This window comes from Ostrinia nubilalis, chromosome 23, assembly GCF_963855985.1.
Source record: "Ostrinia nubilalis chromosome 23, ilOstNubi1.1, whole genome shotgun sequence".
NCBI lineage: Eukaryota > Metazoa > Arthropoda > Insecta > Lepidoptera > Crambidae > Ostrinia > Ostrinia nubilalis.
The window spans coordinates 8,628,400-8,644,020 of NC_087110.1; the positions used below are offsets into that span (position 1 = coordinate 8,628,400).

General features: G+C 46.8%; 1 protein-coding gene across 1 annotated transcript in view; it reads left to right on the forward strand.

Annotated features, from left to right (window-relative positions):
• The window catches only part of LOC135083222 (rho guanine nucleotide exchange factor 18), a 40,892-nt gene extending 26,709 nt beyond the window's left edge, over positions 1 to 14,183 (forward strand). The window contains exons 21-28 of the mRNA XM_063977959.1: positions 4,928 to 5,201; positions 5,252 to 5,636; positions 7,136 to 7,243; positions 7,944 to 8,036; positions 8,703 to 8,827; positions 9,691 to 9,789; positions 12,300 to 12,394; positions 12,940 to 14,183. Coding sequence (XP_063834029.1) covers positions 4,928 to 5,201; positions 5,252 to 5,636; positions 7,136 to 7,243; positions 7,944 to 8,036; positions 8,703 to 8,827; positions 9,691 to 9,789; positions 12,300 to 12,394; positions 12,940 to 13,042 — 1,282 coding nt within the window. The 3' untranslated portion in view covers positions 13,043 to 14,183. The remainder of the gene's footprint in view (positions 1 to 4,927; positions 5,202 to 5,251; positions 5,637 to 7,135; positions 7,244 to 7,943; positions 8,037 to 8,702; positions 8,828 to 9,690; positions 9,790 to 12,299; positions 12,395 to 12,939) is intronic.
• The last annotated feature ends 1,438 nt before the right edge of the window (positions 14,184 to 15,621 follow it).

A 15,621-nucleotide genomic window follows, 5' to 3' on the forward strand; every position in this document is an offset into this window, starting at 1 on the left:
GAGGGGCGTGATAGTGGCTTGCCGAGGAGACAGGGCCAAAGAGGTGGACAGTGGCTCGCCGCGCCTGCTGGAGCAAGTGGGGGGAGACGCGGCCCTAAAGCTACAGCACGCGATATACACGCTCACCTGCATCGTGTGGCAGCAGCTCACCACCATACACAGGTGAGAAAGAAGAAAGAAAGAAAATAATGTTATTTGGCAACAAACGACATTCTCATAAAAAACGAGACGATAAAAGTTGCCTAAAAGGTCACCCACTCAGTACTATCTTGACAGTGTCATGTCAAGACATTGACTTTCAGTGGGTGAGATGCGGGGCCAGGGGAGATAGGGGGTAAAAGGGGCGTGGCAGTAGGTTGCCACGCCTTCTCGGGTAAATTGGAGGAGACACGGCACTCAAGTTTACTGTTATCTGCATCATGTTTAAGCAACTGACCGCCATACACGAGTGAGCCTATAAGTAGTAGGGCTACGTTGTAATTAGAGGAGATTGAGTCAGAGGAAATAGGGTGTAAAAGGGGCGTGGTAGTGGCTCGCCTTTTTAAGCAAGTCGGGGGAGACGCGGCCCTCAAGCTACAGCACGCGATATACACGCTCACCTGCATCGTGTGGCAGCAACTGACTACCATACACAGGTGAGGGGAGATAGGGCTAGAGGGGCGTGACAGTGGCTCGCCGAGGAGACAGGGCTAAAGAGGCGGACAGTGGCTCGCCGCGCTTCTTAGAGTAAGTCGGGGGAGACGCGGCCCTGAAGCTACAGCACGCGATATAGACGCTCACTTGCATCGTGTGGCAGCAGCTCACCACCATACACAGGTGAGAAAGAAGAAAGAAAGAAAGAAAATAATGTTATTTGGCAACATAAGACATTCAAAATCAAAAATATTTATTCAGTTTAGACCACAAGTGGTACATTCTCTTAAAAAAAACGAGACGATAAAAGTTGCTAAAAAGGTCACCCACTCAGTAGTATCTTGACAGTATAACTGCCAAGACACTGATTTTCAGTGGATGAGATGGGGGTCAGGGGAGATAGGGGGTAAAAGGGGCGTGGCAGTAGGTTGCCACGCCTTCTCGGGTAAATTGGAGGAGACGCGGCACTCACACTTGATGTTATCAGCATCATGTTTAATCTTGACAGTGTAACTGCCAAGACACTGATTTTCAGTGGATGAGATGGGGGTCAGGGGATATAGGGAGTAAAAGGGGCGTGGCAGTAGGTTGCCACGCCTTCTCGGGTAAATTGTAGGAAACACGGCACTCAAGCTTACTGTTATCTGCATCATGTTAAAGCTACTGACCGCTACACACAAGCGAGCCTATAAGTAGTAGGGCTACGTCGTAATTAGAGGAGATTGAGTCAGAGGCAATAGGGTGTAAAAGGGGCGTGGTAGTGGCTCGCTTCTTAGAGCAAGTGGGGGGAGACGCGGCCCTGAAGCTGCAGCACGCGATATACACGCTCACCTGCATCGTGTGGCAGCAGCTCACCACCATACACAGGTGAGAAAGAAGAAAGAAAGAAAGAAAATAATGTTATTTGGCAATAAACGACATTCTCATAAAAAAAAACCAGACGATAAAAGTTGCCCGAGTCACCCACTCAGTACTATCTTGACAGTGTAATGCCAAGACATTGATTTTCAGTGGATGAGATGGGGGTCAGGGGATATAGGGGGTAAAAGGGGCATGACAGTAGGTTGCAACGCCTTCTCGGGTAAATTGGAGGAGACATGGCACTTAAGCTTACTGTTATCTGCATCATGTTTAAGCTACTGACCACTACACACAAGTGAGCCTATAAGTAGTAGGGCTACGTCGTAATTAGAGGAGATTGAGTCAGAGGAAATAGTGTGTAAAAGGGGCGTGGTAGTGGCTCGCCTTTTTAAGCAAGTCGGGGGAGACGCGGCCCTGAAGCTACAGCACGCCATATACACGCTCACCTGCATCGTGTGGCAGCAGCTCACCACCATACACAGGTGAGGGGAGATAGGGCTAGAGGGGCGTGATAGTGGCTCGCCGAGGAGACAGGGCTAAAGAGGTAGACAGTGGCTCGCCGCGCCTGTTGGAACAAGTGGGAGGAGACGCGGCCCTGAAGCTGCAGCACGCGATATACACGCTCACCTGCATCGTGTGGCAGCAACTGACTACCATACACAGGTGAGGGGAGATAGGGGTAGAGGGGCGTGATAGTGGCTCGCCGAGGAGACAGGGCTAAAGAGGTGGACAGTGGCTTGCTGCGCCTGTTGGAACAAGTGGGAGGAGACGCGGCCCTGAAGCTACAGCACGCGATATACACGCTCACCTGCATCGTGTGGCAGCAACTGACTACCATACACAGGTGAGGGGAGATAGGGCTAGAGGGGCGTGATAGTGGCTCGCCGAGGAGACAGGGCTAAAGAAGTGGACAGTGGCTCGCCGCGCTTCTTAGAGTAAGTCGGGGGAATAAGAATAAGAATAAGAAATTTATTCATAATGTTCATTACATGTCAAATTTTCAATATATTTTCTTATTAATAATAAACAATTGCAGTATTAATAAGAAAGAAATACACATCATGTCCAAATAAACGAGACGCGGGAGACGCGGGCCTGAAGCTACAGCACGCGATATACACGCTCACTTGCATCGTGTGGCAGCAGTTGACCACAATACACAGGTGAGAGGAGATAGGGCTAAAGCCTGGTCCGTGAGCACGTAGAATCCCGTCCAATGACCCCAAGCAATATAATTACGCGCGAGCGATAAGCATGGGTAGCTTGGGGTCATTGGACTGGATTCTACGTGCTCACGGACCAGGCTTTAGAGGGGCGTGATAGTGGCTCGCCGAGGAGACAGGGCTAAAGAGGCGGACAGTGGCTCGCCACGCCTGTTGGAGCAAGTGGGGGGAGACGCGGCCCTCAAGCTGCAGCACGCGATATATACGCTCACCTGCATCGTGTGGCAGCAGCTCACCACCATACACAGGTGAGGGGAGATAGGGCTAAAGGGGCGTGGCAGTGGCTCGTTTCTAAGAGCAAGTGGGGGGAGACGCGGCCCTCAAGCTGCAGCATGCAATATACACGCTCATCTGCATCGTGTGGCAGCAGCTCACCACCATACACAGGTGAGGGGAGATAGGGCTAGAGTGGCGTGACAGTGGCTTGCCGAGGAGACAGGGCTAAAGAAGTGGACAGTGGCTCGCCGCGCCTGCTGGAACAAGTCGGGGGAGACGCGGCCCTGAAGCTACAGCACGCGATATACACGCTCACCTGCATCGTGTGGCAGCAGCTGACTACCATACACAGGTGAGAAAGAAGAAAGAAAGAAAATAATGTTATTTGGCAACAAACGACATTCTCATAAAAAAAACGAAACGATAAAAGTTGCTATAAAGGTCACCCACTCAGTACTATCTTGACAGTGTAACTAACAAGACACTGATTTTCAGTGGATGAGATGGGGGTCAGGGGATATAGGGAGTAAAAGGGGCGTGACAGTAGGTTGCAACTCCTTCTCGGGTAAATTGGAGGAGACATGGCACATAAGCTTATTTTTATCTGCATCATGTTTAAGCAACTGACCGCCATACACGAATGATCCTATAAGTAGTAGGGCTACGTTGTAATTAGAGGAGATTGAGTCAGAGGAAATAGGGTGTAAAAGGGGCGTGGTAGTGGCTTGCCTTTTAAAGCCAGTCGGGGGAGTTGCAGCAACTGACTATCATACACAGGTGAGGGGAGATAGGGCTAGAGGGGCGTGGCAGTGGCTCGCCGAGGAGACAGGGCTAAAGAAGTGGACAGTGGCTCGCCGCGCTTCTTAGAGTAAGTCGGGGGAGACGCGGCCCTGAAGCTACAGCATGCCATATATACGCTTACTTGCATCGTGTGGCAGCAACTGACTACCATACACAGGTGAGGGGAGATAGGGGTAGAGGGGCGTGATAGTGGCTCGCCTTTTTAAGCAAGTCGGGGGAGACGCGGCCCTGAAGCTACAGCACGCCATATACACGCTCACCTGCATCGTGTGGCAGCAGCTCACCACCATACACAGGTGAGGGGAGATAGGGGAGGGTGTGATAGTGGCTCGGCTGTTGGAACAAGTGGGAGGAGACGCGGCCCCGAAGCTACAGCACGCCATATACACGCTCACCTGCATCGTGTGGCAGCAGCTGACTACCATACACAGGTGAGAAAGAAGAAAAAAAGAAAGAAAATAATGTTATTTGGCAACAAACGACATTCTCATAAAAAAACGAGACGATAAAAGTTGCCAAAAAGGTCACCCACTCAGTACTATCTTGACAGTGTAATGTCAAGACATTGTCTTTCAGTGGGTGAGATGGGGGTCAGGGGATATAGGGAGTAAAAGGGGAATGACAGTAGGTTGCCACGCCTTCTCGGGTAAATTGGAGGAGATTTGGCACTCAAGCTTACTGTTATCTGAATCATGTTTAAGTAACTAACCGCCATACACAAGTGAGCCTGTAAGTAGTAGGGCTAAGTTGTAAATAGAGATCGGGTAAAATTGTTCGCCACGTCTTCTCGGAAATATTGGAGGATACGCATCATTTAAGCTTACTGTTATCTGAAAAATGATGTACTGATTTCCCTGATAGAAAAAGCTGTACAGTATCACAGCTTCGTGGTGAATAGAGCATTACTTTTGAAATACTTAAGTCGCGGGAAGAGTCTGGATGCGGGCAGCGCAGGACCGTTCATTGTGGAAAACCTTGGGGGAGGCCTTTGTCCAGCAGTGGACGTCATTTGGCTGAAACAACAACAACAACAACAACTTAAATCATCATCCAAATACCCTTTATTTCAAATTTATCAATGTTTCACCCGTTTTTGTCATTTAGTTACGTTTTAGTTCATAATGTCACTTGAATTCAGGAACTTCACGTAACTGTCAAAAGCATATCACATGACAATATGCCTTATATTCCAGCCTAGAAGCACAAGTCTGCGCGTGGCGTTCAAGCGGCGGCAACGCAGCGCGCTCGCACGACGCGCAACTAGAAGAGCTGAGGCACGCGCAAGCCAAGCTGACAGCCGACCGCGCCTCGTGGGAGGCCTCGCGGGCCGCCGACACCAGGGCCATCGCCGCCGGTGAGTCTCACAGGCCCGATGCAGCTAGGTTCTGGTCTCACAGGCCCGAGGCAGCAAGGTTCTGGTCTCACAGGCCCGAGGCAGCAGGGTTCTGGTCTCACAGGCCCGAGGCAGCAAGGTTCTGGTCTCACAGGCCCGATGCAGCAAGGTTCTGGTCTCACAGGCCCGAGGCACGCGGCGCTCCCACGACGCGCCACTAGAAGAACTGAGGCACGCGCAAGCCAAGCTGACAGCCGACCGCGCCTCGTGGGAGGCCTCGCGGGCCGCCGACACCAGGGCCATCGCCGCCGGTGAGTCTCACAGGCCGAGGCAGCAAGGTCCTGGTCTCACAGGCCGAGGCAGCAAGGTCCTGGTCTCACAGGCCCGAGGCAGTACCGTTCTGGTCTCACAGGCCCGAGGCAGCAAGGTTCTGGTCTCACAGGCCCGAGGCACGCGGCGCTACCACGACGCGCCACTAGAAGAACTGAGGCACGCGCAAGCCAAGCTGACAGCCGACCGCGCCTCGTGGGAGGCCTCGCGGGCCGCCGACACCAGGGCCATCGCCGCCGGTGAGTCTCACAGGCCCGAGGCAGCAGGGTTCTGGTCTCACAGGCCCGAAGCAGCAAGGTTCTGGTCTCACAGGCTCACAGGACAGTCTCACAGGCCCGAGGCAGCAAGGTTCTGGTCTCACAGGCCCGAGGCAGCAAGGTTCTGGTCTCACAGGCCGAGGCAGTAAGGTTCTGGTCTCACAGGCCCGAGGCAGCAAGGTTCTGGTCTCACAGGCCCGAGGCAGCAAGGTTCTGGTCTCACAGGCCCGAGGCAGCAAGGTTCTGGTCTCACAGGCCCGAGGCAGCAAGGTTCTGGTCTCACAGGCCCGAGGCAGCAAGGTTCTGGTCTCACAGGCCCGAGGCAGCAAGGTTCTGGTCTCACAGGCCCGAGGCAGCAAGGTTCTGGTCTCACAGGCCCGAGGCAAGGTTCTGGTCTCACAGGCCCTAGGCAGCAAGGTTCTGGTCTCACAGGCCCGAGGCAGCAAGGTTCTGGTCTCACAGGCCCGAGGCAGCAAGGTTCTGGTCTCACAGGCCGAGGCAGTAAGGTTCTGGTCTCACAGGCCCGAGGCAGCAAGGTTCTGGTCTCACAGGCCCGAGGCAGCAAGGTTCTGGTCTCACAGGCCCGAGGCAGCAAGGTTCTGGTCTCACAGGCCCGAGGCAGCAAGGTTCTGGTCTCACAGGCCCGAGGCAGCAAGGTTCTGGTCTCACAGGCCCGAGGCAGCAAGGTTCTGGTCTCACAGGCCCGAGGCAAGGTTCTGGTCTCACAGGCCCTAGGCAGCAAGGTTCTGGTCTCACAGGCCCGAGGCAGCAAGGTTCTGGTCTCACAGGCCCGAGGCAGCAAGGTTCTGGTCTCACAGGCCCGAGGCAGCAGGGATCTGGTCTCACAGGCCCTAGGCAGCAAGGTTCTGGTCTCACAGGCCCGAGGCAACAGGGTTCGGGAATGGAGTCGTACTGGCAAGCGCAGCGTGGGACGTCAACCTACAAGGTTGACGGTTGACCTTAAAATGGATGCAGGAAGACGTTGAATGCAGGCCGCTATCAACTGGCCAGTCTGGAAATCATTTAGGGATGCCTATGTTCAGCAGTAGATGTCCTGTGGTTGAAATGATGATGCTATTGGATGTTTTTGATAAGAAATCAATTAAAGCGTGGGACGTCAACCCTACGAGGTAGCCGTTTGACCTTATAATGGATGCAGGAAGACGTTGAATGCAGGCCGCTATCAACTGGCCAGTCTGGAAATCATTAAGGGATGCCTATGTTCAGGAGTTGATATACTGTGGCTAAAATGATGCTATTGGATGTTTTTGATAAGAACCAACTATTGGTACCAAGTAGTGGATTTCGTAAAGAGCTTAGCATAAACACTTTTTGTGAAAAATCGAAACTTACGCGAGTAAAACCGCTAAACAGAAACGCAGTGAGTTTATATTGCACGCAGAATGACGCAATCATCTAGACGCTGTGTCAGTTAACCTTTATCAACAAAACAATAGAATAATAATTTTAATTCTTTTCAGAGAAACGTCAACTCCAAGAGGCGAGGGAGGAATTAGCTGAGCAACAGAAAGATGTGGAGCAACAGAGAGAAAGACTGTACAGGCGGCTGGAGCGGTTACAACAGCACGGTATGACTTAGGCTAGGTTGCACCATCTTACTTTAACTTTAACAAACGTCAAAATTCAGTCAAACTTCATACAAAAAGCACCGGTTATCGTCATAGTTACGGTCAAAGTTAGGTGGTGCAACTCAGCCTTACTCTATTAGTGTAGCAAGTATTCAATGTTTAGACTCCAATGCATTGAAGTAAGAATGCTTTTAATTATAGTTCTTGCAATTCACGAAGGCAAGTGAGCTTTACATGTGTCTCGCTACTGTTCGTTTTTCAAAAGTTTTCACAGACATTATACGTCGTTATGTGCACGTACATATACAAGTAAAGCTCACTCGCCTTCGTGAGTTGCAAGAATACTTATTCTTCACAGCAATATAGTCTGATCTGTGAGCACGTAGAATTTTGTCCAATGACCCCAAGCTACCCATCCTTATCGCTCGCGCGTAACAACAATATAATTACGCGCGAGCGATAAGGATGGGTAGCTTGGGGTCATTGGCCAAAATTCTACGTGCTCACAGACCGGACTTTAGCAAATATGTTGTCCCGAAGTGGCGGTAGGGCAAGCTATATTTGTGACATGCATAAGCGCTCTGTAAAGTGCCTTTAAATTAATAAATAATTTGAATTGAAATTAATGGCAAATTAATACAATACTTCATTGAGCTGGTGCTACCATATTTCAAACTATAACAATTTGGGTTTTTTTCAGGCGGTTCGCAAGAGGAAATAGCAAGTGTTGGCACGTTATCGCCAGACTCCAGTGTCAGTGACACCACGCGGCGGAAAGAGCCGAAATGGCGAAGTAAGTTGTTTTTGATCTTACAGACAGAAATATTATTACAGTCTCGTTTAGTTCGTAATCAGTTGTATGCATACTTTGTGATGACTTGTCCAAAATTGTTTGACGATGAAAAGAAGTGGTAGGTACAGTTAGCGTCAAATAGGTCGTGACATCCAAAGTGGCCAAATAGTTGACAACACAACCATTCCAATGAGGGCTATCGTTTTTATACTTAACAGTTGGCACCCCTGGCGATTGACAGGACCTTACTCTACAGTGGCGCCATCTTGATGAGTGCAAATGCGATAGTCCTCCTACCACTTTCGCGCTCACCAGTTGGTGCCACTGTCTTCGCTACTAGCACGTGACAGGACCTTACTCTACAGTGGCGCTAACTGGTGAGCGCTAAAACGATAGCCCTCATTGTAACAAAAACGTGTTGCGAATTTTTTGGTGTCACGAACTGGATTTGACGTTGACTATTGATAGTTGTAATACTTTTATGAAAGGCAATAAAATTCCTTTGTGGTATAAATGAGTTGTTATCATGTAAGAACTGAAAACAGATAAAAGGATATCAAGAATCACCAGGGCCGAATGCGCAACGATTGCGCACTCGATATCTTATGTACTTGTAATAGGTGCTATTTTCCAAAAAAATTGTAAAACAAATACGTGTATTGACAGACAACCGCGGCTCCACGGGCTCCGAATGTTCGGCGAGCGCGTGCTCGGTGCGCGCCGCGTTACCGCCGCCGCAGCTGCTCTCCGCGCACAACGAGACGCGCGCCACTGTGCGCGCGCCCGCCATTGTGAGTACAAACGTTTTGCCTAGGGATTCCGGAATACTAAGAGCGCTTTCACATTAGGGCGTTAGAAACGCGACAGCAGCGCGGCAGCGGCGCTTTTATAATATGAAGGCATGCGTCCCGCTGTCACATAGCATGAAATTTTCGGCAGCGCGTCTGCCGCGCGTTTGTCGCCTAAGTGTGAAAGCGCTCTAAAATAAATAATAAAGAAACATTTATTACAATAGACATCACACAAAGACAGACAGGTAGGTACGTATAGACATAACAGTGGCACATAGGTACTATTAGGAAAGAAAAATCAAGAGTGAACTGAGCAGTGCTACCTTCTTGTAACAGCAATGCCCACTCCCACTCAGCATGTGACCAGAGTAAATACAAATGAGTAGGTCATCTTCATAGAAACGCACCGAGCGCGGTTTGTATGTGTGCAATACCCCGGTAATCCCCGCTAAATTTTGTCAGTGTGTGCGTGCGCGCCGCATACGTATTGGCGCGCTCACATACAAACCGCGCTCGGTGCGTTTCTATGAAGATGACCTACTCATTTGTATTTACTCTGATGTGACTCACGGCGACGACGGCCACGACGCTGGTTTTCAGTGTGTCCCTTGCCGAGTGACGGTCACGGACTATTCATATTATTATATTAAATAACTAGACATCCTAGGACAACTCAACTGTCATTGGTTGGATTAAGTTAGAGGCAGAACTGTAGATCTAGTCTGTTATAAGAAGTTGCAGTGGTCACCACTGCAACTTCTTATAACAGACACCACTGAGTGGTGAGAAAGATAGGTGACATTAGTCTTACTGACATAGTTATTACTCCATTGTCATTGATTAATTTAATCTATTAATTACAGCAAATGGTAAAACAACAACTGCCGCTGAAACTAGCAAGTGGGAAGAGTCAACAGCAACCACCACCGGGGTACCACCGCTTACACGAGTCACCTAGCGAGGTCAGTTCACGCTGTTGTAGCTAAATTATCATCTTCATCATCATCATTATTACTGACGGGATTGCTACCATGTACCTTAATTTTGAGTTCCCGATATTTCGGCACTGTTGCATTTATGTTAGTGACCATGAAAGTTTAAAACAATATATTCATCATCATCATCATCACCATATTGTCATCGTCGTCGTTATCAATATGATGAGCGGGTCATTTAGAGGAGCACGACCCTCTCTAATTTACTAGAGGCAAATGGAGAATTCGGCCTATACGAGTATTCTCTCATGTCATCCTTAATTTAAGAACATACAGAATGTGTTAGTATTGACAACATTTCTAAATAATGTTTATTTTTCTATAAAAAAGAGATACCGAGAAAACCCAAGTGAATGCTCCCCCATTCACGTTTAGAAGTTTCAGTGATGAGGTTCAAGAGCGATTTTAAGATCCAAAAGCTTTGTTGGATCACTTAGTTTACGGTTGTGGAAAAGATTTGAGAGGTGGTGACGTAACCTGACAGGCTCGGCTTGAGAATGGAAAAAAATGGGAATCAAAAGTTTGCTTTACAAAAAATATGAAATGTTGTCAATGATCAATAGATGATATTCGATAATGGTACTTACGTACCTTGAAGTTTATTGTTTCATTATTATATTTATATTTATCATGTTATATTTGTTGAGATGAATAGACGCCTCAAACAGATTAAATGGTTGACCGTTTGTTTTCTGGGGCCAACAGGACGTCGAGTACCCGAACGTATTTTAACGCCAAATTTAGTATAGTAAGTAATCCGTTGGTGTATCAGTACAGTAGCCTCTTCCGAATTGGTTGTTGTGTATCGTACCACTAATTTGTTCAAACTGGTTTTCAAACATAGCTTAGAAAAGTATAATCTATACATTTATGAAATAAAATAATGTTAAGTTAGTGTTGCTACATGCTCAGGCATTTCAATGTATAAAAATAAATGCAAATATACCATTATTTCAAACCATGCAGATACTATAACTCATTTATTTTTTTATTTTCAGTGGCAATTGATATTTTACTATTTTTTTTTCAAATTCATTAATTGGAAGTAAGCAACAGACAACGAAGGAATTATTGCTTAATCCAATTACTTTTTGTACATTTGAGTCAAACCGATATTAGTTTTGGCTAATAACAATATGTGCCTATAAATTTTTACTTTACTTTTGAGATTGAAAAACAAATTATGTGAGACTAAAACAGACAAAAAACGAACATTATTGAAAAAATATTCTTTGGTATAACCAGTACTTAATTACAAAATCAGTTTGAACAATGATTTTTCAAAATTATTTGATTTAGCAGTAATATTCTTCTACCCACGGCACAATTGGCTTTCGCTTCACACCGCAGCCGCTTAAGTATAAAATCTTGTAGAATTTGGTATACCACTGTTCTTGTGTAACAACCATTTTGTCTGTTCAGCTTTTGGTGTTTAGAGCATGATTTTTTTATTGAGGAGGTTATCCTAAAAACTTAAAAAACTTGAGGTGTTGTTTTCGTGACTCAATTGAGGCCTTGTTAACCTTAAGGTTGAGTAAAATTGCGAATTCTAACTCGAGTATGAGTATGCATGAGAACATTTTACATCAATGTGACACTTTATGTTACGGTAGGTATTTACAAAAGTGACCATCCGATAAATAGTGCTCAAACGAAACTGCATCTTAAATAAGGATGAGTTAAAAAAGAATGTGACTTTGTAAGCTGTAAGTAAGTTGTATGTAAGATGCCTAAACATAAATCAACCTCATGCCAATAGCTAAAACAATGAAATGTTTACTCTCAGTGTAGTCTAAGTTGCCTCTTAGAACACAAATATTTTTTACATGTCCCAATTAGTGATCTGCCAGTACAGATATCCGAGAGGGAGTTCGAAATATGGTATGGGTAAAAGTAATCATTCCACACCATATTGGTTCTACCAGGCCTGTTCATCTCTGCGAGTTTACATCGAAAACAAAACACGGACGATGGCCCACCTACAGGACACTATTCGACAAGGCCTCACATACGAGCGAACATTGACTCACGCACGCGTAATTCTTGTGTATGATGGAAGAAAATAAAGAAAATGGTGTACTAAATACCGTGCAGTATTTAACTGCCTAAATAATAATAAAAACACAGAATGTACTTTTTTAAGTTGCCTCAAGACACTGAGAGGTAAATAAGTAGTGAATATTATTCATAATAATTCATGCTAAATCATGTATTTCCTCCGCCATTTTCCGCAGTTTGGCACCTCACGTCACATCATTTTACCGAAGTCAGCCCTATAGCTTCGGCGCAGTGCCGATCACTGACGTTTGTCAACAAAATGGTCCTTGACTCTTGAGACAGACTAAATTACACCATATTGTTAATGACATTGAGCATACATTTTTTTAAATACATTCGCGAAGTAAAACTTCTGTACGTAGTACTTATTATTATTCTGTGGTTCTACCCACAAGGATATAATGCTGGTGTTGTTACAGGCTACGAACCAAGGCTTAGTGATCCACCACACTCGGACGGGCAGCTCGCCCGCGCCGCTGCCCTCGCAGCAACAGCTCAACAACAGGGCCACCAGGTATGCTGTTTGAATTGTTTTAACGCTATCAATGAACGGTGGAATTCTGAGTTACATATTTAACCCCTAGTCATTCGATTCATTCGATGTTTTTGGTCCATTTCGATTAGTTTGGAGTACGCATTTACCATAATCCGCTATTTTTGAAAGATATCTACTTATTTTAATGGGCTTAGGCATTCAATTGTCACAAGTCAATTATCCCTGGTGTCAGACTCTAAAAGCCTCTGATATGGTCTGATCGAATCAAACAGATCCTCAACAAAATTATTATACAAATCCAAAGGCCCGTAAACGTTAAACGCCATTGCACGGTTACTGGGTAGTTCTCGTACATTTTTAATGTTTTTTTTTTCATCAAGCCTTAACCGCACGATTACACGCTTAGTGCCTCGCCAATAAGAACCACCCAGACACGGCGTGGCGATCGCGCATGACTGAACCAGTAGGCCTAAGATGCGCGCCGCAAAAATACCTGTCTTATGAATCGTCAATAATGAGTCGACACTAAATAACTTAACATTAACTAGCATTCCACCTTCCAGAACAAACACCTACCCAAAACTGCCGGACAAGTTTCGCGTGCGGTCGCCAGAAGTCTGCGCGCCCCCCGCGCCCGCTGCCGAAGAAGAAGTCATCTACTTCTGACGCGCGCCTCCGCCGGCACGCGTCCAGCGCTCCTGAGACTGCCGCCTGTCCTAACTCCGTGAGTGGACTTGGACAGTGAACTTTGTTGATGTTAGGATAAAGTCGCAATTCGAATAACAGTGGCAGTCTTAACTGTTTATCATTTTAGTCATCTACTTCTAACTCCTGAGACTGCTCCCTGTCCTAACTCCGTGAGTGGACGCTTGGACAGTGAACTTTGTCATTTTAAACTCTTAGCAGCTTGTGGACTCCTGGTACTTGTGAGGACAGTGTTACTAGACAATCTAAACAGTGTTTTAATAAAATATTAGGATGGTGCACTGGCAGTCGACTGCTCCTCATTTTAGTCATCTACTTCAGACGCGCGCCTCCGCCCGCGCGCGCCCAGCGCTCTTGAGACTGCCGCCTGTCCTAACTCCGTGAGTGGACGCTTGGACAGTGAACGTTGTCATTTTAAACTCCTAGCAGCTTGTGGACTCCTGGTACTTGTGAAAGACTATCTAAACAGTGCGTTAATAAAATATTAGCATGGTACACTGGCAGTCGACTGCTCCTCATTTTAGTCATCTACTTCTGAAGCGCGCCCAGTGCTCCTGAGACTGCCGCCTGTCCTAACTCCGTGAGTGGACTTGGACAGTGAACTTTGTTGATGTTAGGATAAAGTCGCAATTCGGATAACAGTGGCAGTCTTAACTGTTTATCATTTTAGTCATCTACTTCTAACTCCTGAGACTGCTCCCTGTCCTAACTCCGTGAGTGGACGCTTGGACAGTGAACGTTGTCATTTTAAACTCCTAGCAACTTGTGGACTCCTGGTACTTGTGAAGACAGTGTTACTAGACAATCTAAACAGTGCGTTAATAAAATATTAGTATGGTACACTGGCAGTCGACTGCTCCTCATTTAAGTCGTCTACTTCTGACGCACGCCTCCGCCCGCGCGCGCCCAGCGCTCCTGAGACTGCCGCCTGTCCTAACTCCGTGAGTGGACGCTTGGACAGTGAACTTTGTCATTTTAAACTCCTAGCAGCTTGTGGACTCCTGGTACTTGTGAAGACAACTGGTACTTGTGAAAGAATATCTAAACAGTGCGTTAACATTAGTATGGTAAATTCGAGATTCAGATACAGCTGTCAGTGCAAAACTGCTCTTTGGTAATGTTATTGAAGTTAGGATAAAGTCGGATTTCGGATAAATGGCAGTCGACTGCTATTCATTTTAAGCATCTTCCTACATACTTCTAACTCCTGAGACTGCCGCCTGTCCTAACTCCGTGAGTGGACTTGGACAGTGAACTTTGTTGATGTTAGGATAAAGTCGCAATTCGGATGACACTGGCAGTTTAAGCATCTACTTCTAACTCCTGAGACGGCCGCCTGTCCTAACTCCGTGAGTGGACGCTTGGACAGTGAACTTAATCATTTTAAACTCCTAGCAGCTTGTGGACTCCTGGTACTTGTGAAGACAACTGGTACTTGTGAAAGAATATCTAAACAGTGCGTTAACATTAGTATGGTAAATTCGAGATTCAGATACAGCTGTCAGTGCAAAACTGCCCTTTGGTAATGTTATTGAAGTTAGGATAAAGTCGGATTTCGGATAAATGGCAGTCGACTGCTCCTCATTTAAGTCATCTACTTCTGACGCGCGCCTCCGCCGGCACGCGCACAGCGCTCCTGAGACTGCCGCCTGTCCTAACTCCGTGAGTGGACTTGGACAGTGAACTTTGTTGATGTTAGGATAAAGTCGCAATTCGGATGACACTGGCAGTTTAAGCATCTACTTCTAACTCCTGAGACGGCCGCCTGTCCTAACTCCGTGAGTGGACTTGGACAGTAGACTTTGTCATTTTAAACTCCTAGCAGCTTGTGGACTCCTGGTACTTGTGAAAGACAATCTAAACAGTGCGTTAATAAAATATTAGTATGGTACACTGGCAGTCGACTGCTCCTCATTTTAGTCATCTACTTCTGACGCGCGCTTCCGCCCAGCGCTCCTGAGACTGCTGCCTGTCCTAACTCCGTGAGTGGACTTGGACAGCGAACTTTGTTGATGTTAGGATAAAGTCGCAATTCGGATAACACTGGCAGTCTTAACTGTCTATCATTTTAATCTCCTGGCAGCTTGTGGACTCCTGGTACTTGTGTGAACAGTGTTAGCAACACTAGCGAATCTAAACAGTGCGTTAATATTAGTATGGTATTAGTCCAGTCAATAAAGCATTATTGATGGAAATCCGTGGAACACAATTTTTGACCTCGGGACTTTAGACTAGTTATGAGGTGAACATAGCAAAAGTCCCCGCCCTTAGCCCTTGAGCCGGCGGGAAGAGGGGGGTTTAAAGGTACCACTTTTCGGTGCGGTCGGGCGGGGACTTTTGCTATGTTCACCTCCTAACTAGTCTAAATAAAGTCCCGAAGTCACAAATTGTGTTCCACGGATTTCTCTCTACACCGTCGTTAAGGAATTCATTGACTGGACTATATGGTAAATTCGAGATTCAGATACAGTTGGCAACTTTAAGACTGCCCTACATTCTATAGTAAAAACTCCTGGCAGCTGTGGGCTCCTGTTAAAAAG